Source organism: Aethalodelphis obliquidens, unplaced genomic scaffold, assembly GCF_003676395.1.
Source record: "Aethalodelphis obliquidens isolate GAN/ISIS:26980383/991018 unplaced genomic scaffold, ASM367639v1 scaffold645, whole genome shotgun sequence".
NCBI classification, from domain to species: domain Eukaryota; kingdom Metazoa; phylum Chordata; class Mammalia; order Artiodactyla; family Delphinidae; genus Aethalodelphis; species Aethalodelphis obliquidens.
The window spans coordinates 1-9524 of NW_020838556.1; the positions used below are offsets into that span (position 1 = coordinate 1).

The 9524-nt window shown below is 54.7% G+C and overlaps 1 protein-coding gene across 2 annotated transcripts; it reads right to left on the reverse strand.

Annotated features, from left to right (window-relative positions):
• Positions 1 to 499: 499 nt before the first annotated feature.
• Positions 500 to 5801, reverse strand: LOC113616849 (melanoma-associated antigen D4). 2 transcript variants are annotated; one of them, XM_027100232.1, is made up of 10 exons: positions 5645 to 5801; positions 4473 to 4683; positions 3397 to 4227; positions 2806 to 3012; positions 2637 to 2700; positions 2329 to 2408; positions 1847 to 1938; positions 1127 to 1206; positions 1000 to 1042; positions 500 to 583 (listed from the first exon to the last, which is right to left on the reverse strand). In XM_027100232.1, exons 2-10 carry the CDS (start codon positions 4680 to 4682, stop codon positions 517 to 519), a joined length of 1674 nt encoding a protein of 557 aa, XP_026956033.1. In that variant the 5' UTR covers position 4683; positions 5645 to 5801; the 3' UTR covers positions 500 to 516. The 2 variants fall into 2 exon arrangements, with proteins under 2 accessions (XP_026956033.1, XP_026956032.1); XM_027100231.1 differs by having other exon boundaries at positions 4473 to 4713.
• Between the last annotated feature and the right edge of the window lie 3723 nt (positions 5802 to 9524).

Consider the following 9524-nt stretch of genomic DNA (forward strand, 5'->3'; position numbering starts at 1 on the left):
TGTGTGTGTGTGTGTGTGTGTGTGTGTGTGTGTGTGTGTGTGTGTGTGTGTGTGTGGCGCAGGGGGCGGGGGGGGGGGTGGTGAACATGCATACGGGCCTGTGTGAGGGCATACAAGATCTCCAAGCACCGAGGATGGGGTGGGCCTGGGCTAGAAGGTCAACGGGGCTGGACTCCAGGCCCAAATGGGCCTTATCCCAGCCGGAGCCATGTCAGGCTTCCACTCTCTGAGCCCCAGGCTCCTGAGATGTAAAGCCGGGGACACTGCCTAGAGGGCAGGTGCTGAACGAGATGGGGGCTGTACCACCCCACCTGGTGCTCGCAGTCAGCATGTGCTCCCTTTCCCCAAGCCTCCCTGGAATTGCCCTCCCCCCAACACTCACATTCCCCCCCACCCCACACTCACACCAGACACCCATCCCTCTGGTGTTAAGACATGGGCTGGGGAATGGCTTCCTCAGCCAGAGCAGCACACGAGGAAGGCCTGAGTGGGAGGCAAAGTGAACTCAGTCGATACTCACTTCTGCTTCACAAAGTCCTCTGTAATGAGTTTCCTCAGATCGCCCAGGAATGGGTGCCTCACCCTGAGTGCAAGGAAAGGAATGCATGACTAGAGACAGTGGCAGTGCCCGGGGTGGGCGGGAGCACTCCCAGCAGGACTGAGAGCTTCCCAGCCTGTGGGGTGTCCCCATGGATGCCTGGGCCGGCAGCAGAGGCCAGACGGCCACTTGTCAGCGACGCCCCAGGGAGGGGTTTGACGGAGCCCCCAGGTCCGATGGTTTCTCTTAGTTCTCATCTGGGAACAGAGAAGGCACACGGAGCAGAGGGGGTGCTCAGTGCTCAGGACCGTTTCCCCACGCACCCTGGTGGGACCCTTTGCGCTCTACCTAGTCCAGGACGCCACGCCCCGCAGAGACCACTAGGCCACTGCAATCCCGGGGCCTCTTGTGCCCAAGGACAGACACACTGAGGAGTGGGAGCCGAGAGACCCCAATCATACCCGGGGCGCAGTCCCATCTTGCGTAGTGCCTCCCAGAGGACAGCTGCGAGGGGAGATGAGGTACAAGAGTTTAGCACACGGAGGTGAGACGGCGGGCAACCCCCCAGCTGCAGGTCCAGCCACTCACCCTCGCTGGCACGGTTGCCGTTCATGAAGATGACGCCCAGAATCACCAAGAGGAGACTCAGTCTGGGAGTGTCCTTGGTCCTGAAGGTGTAGAAAGAGGGATCCTGTCCAGCAGCCATTTTCCCGGGGGGACCACAGCCGGCTCACTCAACTAGCCTCTCCCAGATTGCTGGGCTACAGGGCAGCTCCTCCTACTCTGTATGGCTTGTGCTACCTGGTCCAGACAATTCATTCCTCGGCCTGAGACTGAGCCCCTTCATCCATCAAATGGGGATGCTAACACCTCCTCCCAGGGCTCTGCCGAGGATGGGGTTAGGCAGGGAGCAAACGGTTGGCAACCCTGTGTCCAGAGGCACATCCAGACCTTCCCTGCCCTTTGTGCATTGCGTCGGGAGCACAACTCCACTGGAGAGCACCCCCACACCCCCGTCCCCCTCCCGAGGCCCACTCTGCCAAGCCCTGGCCAGGACCTTAGCAGGGAGAGGCAACCAAGGAGCTTGCTTTCCTAGGAAGGTGGGGGTGGGGAAGGGTGGGCAGGGGCGAAACCCGGAGAGCAGCAAATCCTCGGCCCAGGCTACTGCCCCTGCCAGCCCTTAACTGCTCAGCACCGCTAACTCTGGGTGGGAGCCGTGCTAGGCCCCCCAACCCCACTTTCCCGTTTCTCTGAGAGGAGCGGGGAGGCACCACCAAGGAAGGCCACCACCCTCCTGTGCTCTCTCACTTTCCCAGGAGGCGGGCTGACGAATCCCGTGTGCAGACAAGAATGTAGAGGTGTTCTTCCTTGTCGATTTCCTTCAGGTGGATCCCAAACTTCTACATGGGGGAGAAAACAGAATGTGAGATCAAACATCCATGTTGGGTGTCCTGCAGGCAGTCACTCAATTCCCCGTTAGAGCTTTTCCTTGGCGGGGAGCCCCAAGCCCTGGGGGAGGAGGAAGAAGAGAGGCCGCAGAGGAAGTACCCTGTGGGAGCACTGACACTGGCTGAGACAATGGGATCCACCTCAGGAGACCACAGACACTCAGAGAGCACGAAGGGCAAGAAGGAGGGAAGGAGGCAGGCAGAGGAAGCTCCCAGGTGGAGAGGCCAGGGAGGGCTTCCTTCCAGAGCACATAGTCCTGCCCTTGGGCCTCGAGGGGATGCAGGGGGCAAGGGTTCCCTGCGGCCCCTGCTCCACAGAGCTGCCCCCGGCCCCGCACCCACCTTTTCCAGAGTGTACGTTGCTCGTTCAATGATCTCAGGGAAATGTTCATCGTATTCTCGGATGACATCCTTCAGCATGTCTGCAGGAGGGGAGGGGTGGGCAAAGCACCGAGGCTGAGCAGGGGCCACAGAGCTGCAGCTTTTCTGTCAGCCCTGCTGAAGGGAGCACACTCAGGACCCCACACCGTGCAAATGGAGCCATCAGCCAGGCCTGATGTGTGTGTGTGGGCATCTGATGGGAGGCCCACAGGGCAGGGTTGTGGGAGGGGGGAAGGGCAGAGCTCAGGGAGGGGGCACAGGTTGCCCACCTGAGCGCTTGATGGGGATCTTCTTGTAGTCTTTAATCATCAGATATTTCACCAACTTATTTGCCTGGAGAAGGAGGGAGCACACGGGTAGACCAAGGCGTGGGCGACCTCAAAGAACAGGCCCGCAAGGGAGGAGAGGAGCGAGATGGGGGAAGGGCAGGCTTCTTACCCTCTCTTGCAGAAGGGTCACATTGCGGGGTGGCAAGCACAGTACGTGCCTTGAGGGTACCTGGGACCTCAGGGCCATGGGGGGCCGAGGGGCCATCTGAGGCCGCACAGTTGTCAGTGGGGGCTGCGATGCCCTCCAGGTCGGTGGGACCGCAGGAGGCTCTCTCTCCTCCTCGCTGCTCTCATATTCGTCATCCAGGTGCTTGGACTGTACCATTAGACAGAGGAGAGACTCAGGGCTACCAGGCTACCCGTGCAAAAGCACCTGGCACACATCTTAACCAGAGCAGGTACTTGGAGATAAGGGTAGTAGGAACAGCGGATGACACGTGCCGAGTGCTTACTAAGTGCCAGGCACTGAGCCAACCGCTTCTCCCTCCAGGCCTGAGGGTAGGGACTACGTGGAGTAAAAACATGCTAGTTAACCTGTCTTGGAGAAACATGCACAAGCTGAGAGAAGAGGGGAGGGAAGGAGAGGGAAGGAGAGGGGAGGGGAAGGGAGGGGATGCGGGGAGGGAGAGGAGGAGGCAGAGAGGAGAGGGCCCAGAAAGCAGGGGAGCAAGGGGGGTTGGAGACAGCAGGGAGGTCTCACCTTCTTTGTCCTCTTGCCTCCCATCCTGGCCCAGGGCTCCGCACTCTGCTGAGAGGTGGCAGCTGCACCCTCAGGCTCAGGGATGCTCGTGGCCATCTTGGCCTTGGCAGCAGCTGCTGCCACAACATTCTGAGGCTCCACCCACCGAGTCTTGGCGAGAGCCTTCCCAGACTTGGTCGTCTTTGGCCGGGTGGCTGCCCCCTCCCCGGCAGAGGCTGCCTGGGGCCCCCCGGAGGCAGCACTGGGGCCCTCTGTGGCAGCCTCTTGGGCCGGGGCAGGTCTCTTGGGGCGTGGGAAGGCCATGCCACTGACACCTGCCGGCTGGGTGAAATCAAAGACATCGTTCTGACCCAGGAAGGCTGTTTTGGGCCGGGTGGCATCCATCTCACTGGCACGTGGGGCCTGGGAGAAAGCACAGGCCGTACTAGGGCCCTCGGCAGCAGCCTCCTGGGCCCGGGAGGATGTCTGGGGCTGCGTGGACCTTGCTGGAGCCCCGGGGGTGGCCATCTCGCTCTTGACTAGCATCTGGGAGCTGTGCGGAGAAGCAAGGCTTGTCTCAAGGGTGGCTGCCTGAGCCTCGGCAGCGGATGTCATGGGCTGGGTATCGCCTCCTGAGCCCTGGTCTGTGGCCACTGAGTGGTTAGCGACCACCTGATGGTAGGTGGCACGGGCAGCAGCAGCAGCGGCCCGAGCAGCTTGGTTAGAGGAGGCGGCCCGGGCTACGTTGGCAGCACGGGCAGCCGGCTCGTTGGCAAGTGTTTCTGGATCCATCCGAAATGCCTCCAGCAGAGTCCTGGCCAGCATAGGGTTTTCAAGTTCCCAGGGCTCATTCTGCAAGACCAGGGAGGGGAGGGCAAGGCAGACAGCTGTACACACTCGCCCTGTGCTGGCCAGCCCCCGACCAGCCCCCAGACCCTCCCAAATCCCCCTTCTCCCAGCAGGAGAGGGAAGGTTTGGTGAAGCTGGGCAGTCCTTCCCCATTCAACTCCAGCCTTCACCCACCCCCTCCTCCCATCCTCCCTGACGTCGCAGGAGGGAAGGCCCAGGGCTAGCAGGTGGCCGACAAGGGGCCTCACCGCTAAGATGCGAAAGCCTGGACCCAAGCTCCCAAAGGCTCTGAGGATACGGATGTCAAAGCTGGTGAGGGCTCCGTAGCCTCCAAAAGCACCAAATTCTTCATAGTCGTTGCCTTCAACCATGTCTTCCTCCCCGACTTCATCACTACCCTCGTCCATGTCTTCAACGTTGTACCCTTCAGATTCTTTGTGGTAGCTTCCCTCAGCCATGCTGGGGGTCCCAAGGAGAAGAGAGCTCAGCCTGAGAGGGACGGGGAGGCCTCTTCAGGGGGAGGGGGGCAGGACCCAGCAGGAGGCCGGATCTCTCAGGAAGTGGGGAGCTGCAATCATCAGGTTACCAGGCAGTATAAGGTCGGGGTGGGTGGGGGAGTGAAGGCTGCTGGGGTAGATTCCCTCAGAGACAGAGCCCTAAGAGAAGGATAGAGGAGGTCGGAGGAGTCCCTACACTGAAAGGGGAGTTTAGGACAGGCAGGCTCCCCGGCCCAGCGGCCGGATTTGAACAAGGGGTGCACTGGTGGGCCTGGGTCCAAAGAGTCCCATAGGAGATGCGTTGAGAGAGGGAGAAATAAAGCGCCTGAATTTAATGCCTGGAGCAGGGGGCCAGGACGGTGGGGAGGAGAATGACATGAGAGGGCTGAGACAAACGGGGACCGCTGGAAGCTCTGGGAAAATGAATCCCAGGGACCCTCTAAGTGCCGGTGGGGGGATTCAGCTGATTCAGGTCTAGGTTGGGCTCATACAGGAGCGCTCAAGGTGTATGGGGTGGGGGTCTTCGGGCTAGGTGAGGCTCGAACTGGAGCGCTGGAGGTCTCAGAGGCCAGGACTGCAACTCCAGGAAGGGGGCAAAACGTTCAGTTCCACTGGATTGATCTCAGAGTGTTTGGGGTGGAGGTGGGGCCTCCGCTCTAAGGAAGCTCAGCACGGAGCACACGGGTCTGTTAAAGGGGTTCGGATGGTGGGCTCCGGTGTAAGTAGGGCTCGGATCGGGGAGCCTGCGTCTGATGGCGGTGGAGGGGGGAGGCTCCTATCTAGACCGCGGGTCTAAGGGGGTTCAGGTTCTGCGTGCTTGGGCTTTGTTCAGATCCGGGGGCGGGGGATTGGGGATGGGGAGGGCACAGCGTACCCTCGTTCCACTCGCTCTCTCCCGGTCCTGTCTGGGGCTGGATCCTTACCTTCCCTGGGGCTCCAATGGCGTCCGTCCTCAGCACCAGGAACCCCGCAGCCGCGCCCTCGCCTACCGCTGCCAGCACAGCAGCTCCGACCACCCCGCCCCTTTTCTCCGCGCAACGCCCCCCCTCCCCGCCGCGCGGCTGGGCAGCCTGCGCATGCGCGGACCCCTCCAGCCGGCCCGCTTTCCCAACAAAAGCCTTTCCCACCAGGTCCCCTGTGCGCATGCGATTCCGCCAGTGGGTGGGCGGGGTAGGGGGGCGTTTTCTCCTTCCCGCCAGATTCCCCTCACCGTTCCCCACCTCCGCCTCCGCGCCCCCGACCGCAGGCGCGGGCACTCACACCCTGTACTGCGGTTCCAACCCATCCATCATATACCCTCAGTCCCCCCACTTTTGCACAATGCTTCTCAGCCCTGCCCTCCCCCTTGCCTCTAAGCTCCTCCAGTGTGGTCTGGAATACACTGAGCCCTGCTTCCCCAGCGTGACCCCTAGGTCACCAATACAGAGGTCTCTAGCCCAGTCTGCAACTGCAACAAGAGAAATGGAAATGGCGAGAGGACACCAGTTCCCTTTGCGTTCCCCTCCACTATCCACCTCTAGGGCCCCCAGACACACTGGGAACATCTGCTTCCCCAGCCACTCTTCATGCAGCTTGTGTGTCACAGCCTGAGCTGTGCTGGGCATTATCTTCCTCTCACAGCAGCCCTGGGAGGTGGATGTCAGCATCCCCATTTTACAGATCAGGAAGCTGAGGCACAGACGGACACATCGCACAACCTAGACAAGGCCACAGAGCCAGCAGGTTGAAAATGCAGAATTTGGGCCGGGGTCTCGCTGACTCCAAAAATCCATGTTCCACTGGCACTGGCCCCGGGGACTGAGGCACCCTCCCTTCTTCAGTTTGAGCAGCAGATCCACCCCACCTCTCCTACCCTGTCAACATCTGTCCCAACAAGCCAGGTTTCTGTTCTCTGAGACCTAAGCTCACGCTCTGCATTCCAGGGGGAACAGGTAGGAGCCCCAGGCCCACCCCTTGCCTGCTCTATGTGGGTCCATCCAGGTGTGAGAATTGCTCCTTGGGGTCCACTCCCTGCTCCGACTGTCAGGCCTCTTCGCTGTGAGTGGCACAAACACGCTGCCTGAGGCCTTCCTGGTGCCCACTGGAGCGGCCAGGACAATCAGGCACTTGTGTGTCTGAGCCATGGCAAGCCCTGATTCAGAGTAAATGTTTCGCCTGGTTCCTTCCATGGCTGGGGCCTGGGGCAGCTGTGATCTTGTGGATAGAAGCTGGGCTGGACTTCCGAATTCCAGGGACGGAGTGTTGGACCAGTCTGTCGCTAGCTGTGTGAAAGCCCGCTTGGGTCACTGGACATCTCTGAGCCCGGTTTCTCAATATGCAAAATGTGAAGCAAAAGGAGAACTTACTGGGGTCCTGCCTAAGGACACACATGCTGCTGCGCTTCCAGAATGACTGGAGAAAATGCTATGTTCCCACCTCAAATTGCACTTCTATTTTTTTTTTTACAAAAAAACATAGTGGACTTTTATATTCGTTTTTATATCAGCCTCTCCAGGCTGTCCACCCCTGTGTCTGAATGGAAGCTATTGCTAGGACCAGAGCTTTTACTCTCCAGTGACCAACATCAATTCTGCCTGTCTGGATGGCTTTCCTCAGCTGTTGCATAGCAACCTTCCCTGTCAGCTGCTTGTGTCTCTCAGCCCTTCCTGTGCAACACGTTTCTGTGGGACGTGACCAGACCTTAGAAGCGAAAGCCTTGACAAACCGCTATATGCTAATAGAAAATGCTATGTTCCCATCTCATTTTGAAACTGTGCTTTTTTTACAAAATCCATAGTGGACTTTTATATTCGCTTTATTTTATTTTTTATTCTTATTTTTTCTTTTTCTTTATTGAGATATAATTGACATATAACATTATATTAGTTTCGGGTGTACAACATCATGATTCATTATTTGTATATACTGTGAAATGATCACCACAATAAGTCCAGTTAACATCCATCATCACACATAGTTACAATCTTTTATGATGAGAACTTCTATTGTATTCATTTTTATACCAGCCCCTCTATATGCTAGATGCTTTATAACTATATATGCTAATATGCTTACAACTCCCAAATCTACAACCCCAGTTCGAACTTCAGCTTTGAGATCCAAATCCATATATTCATTCGTCTACTTGACATCTCCACTTGGATGTTTCAAGGGCTCCTCACAGTGAGTCTGTCTCACTGTGGTATTGCTATATCCACCACCCCCACACACTCACGTCCCCCATCTCTCTTGTTTTTAAAACTCCCATCTTCACAATCTCAGTAAATGGCACCACGATCCACACAACTACTCACTCCAGAAAATGGAAGTCAGCTACCACCACTGCCCTTTTCTCATACACTGCACCCAGATGGGAAACCTCTGCAGCTCTCCAGGGCTACCTCAGTGTGCAGCTCTCTCCCCTCCATTACCCCCAGAATATTCTAGTCACACTGGCCTCTTGGAATTCTCAGCTCTGTCTCCTTCACTTATTCACCTCTGTTTGTGTTCAATCTCCCTGTGCCGCAGCCTGTAAACTCTATCCAGGCAAGAAGTTGGGGGGAATTGGGCAATCCTGGGGATCACCTTTTTAATTTCCCTTATCTTGGGGATCAATGTCCTGTGTGGCTCGTGGAGCCACGACGTAAAGCTTTGTAACTTTTTTGGTTTATAGATATTTTGGTGGCAGAGCACTTCGGATTCTTGTTAATTCATCGTGGCTGCAAGTATAAGTATCCATCCTGGTTTTTAATTTTTTTTTTAGTGACTCTTATGCTTTAATATGTATCCAAGTTGCTATGCACAGTTAATGCATGGTGTGCATTCATGATATTTTTCCAATCTGCTTCCCCAGGGTTTTACTTCTATTCCTAAACAAGTATAAAACCAGAAAATATAGAATCATTAAGAGGACCAATGATAAGAATTAGAGGACACTTCTCATAAGGAACAGTGCAAGTCAGAAGGAAGTGGCATACCATTTTTAAAATAGTGAAACAATAATTGTCCAATCAGAATTGTATACTCAATAAATATCTTTTTAAAAATGAAGTTGAAATAAAAGGTTTTCATGCATACTGAAGCTGAAAAAATTAATCATCAGTAGATTTACCCTACAAGAAATGTTACAGGATGTCCTTCAGGCACAAGAAAAATGACTGTAAATGGAAATATGGTCTACGTAAATGAGTCAACAATAATGGAAATGGTAGATATGAAAGTAGATATAAACTATTAATTTTCACATTTAAGAATATTTTATTATTAATTATGTAAAGCAAAAATTCATAATGCATTGTGGAGTTATAACTTATGTGGAATTAGCTTCTTGGAAAATAATAGCACAAGGATGGGGGAATATAAGTGTATGTAAGATTCTAAATCTACATGTGAAGTGGTACAATATTACTTGAAGGTACATTGTGATACGTTAAAGAAGCATGAACTATAAACACTAACGTATGTATCCAAAGAATTATGACTAGTAAGCCTATATGGGAGATAAATGGAATCATGAAATGCTCATTTAACTTAAGATGTTTTAAAAGAGAAAAAATAAAACAACAGATGAGAAAATAGAAAAAAATTAACATGACAGCTTTAAATCCAACCATATCAGTAATCATATTAAATACTATTTGTCTAAAATTGGACTCCTTTCTCTTTTAAATAGAGTTTATTTTTTAGTGTAGCTTTAGGCTCATAGCAAAACTGAGCAGAAATTACAGAGCCATCCCATATACCTCCTGCCCCCACAGAGACAGAGCCTCCCCCACTGTCAACATCCTGCACCAGAGAGGTGTGTTTCTTACAATCAATGAACCT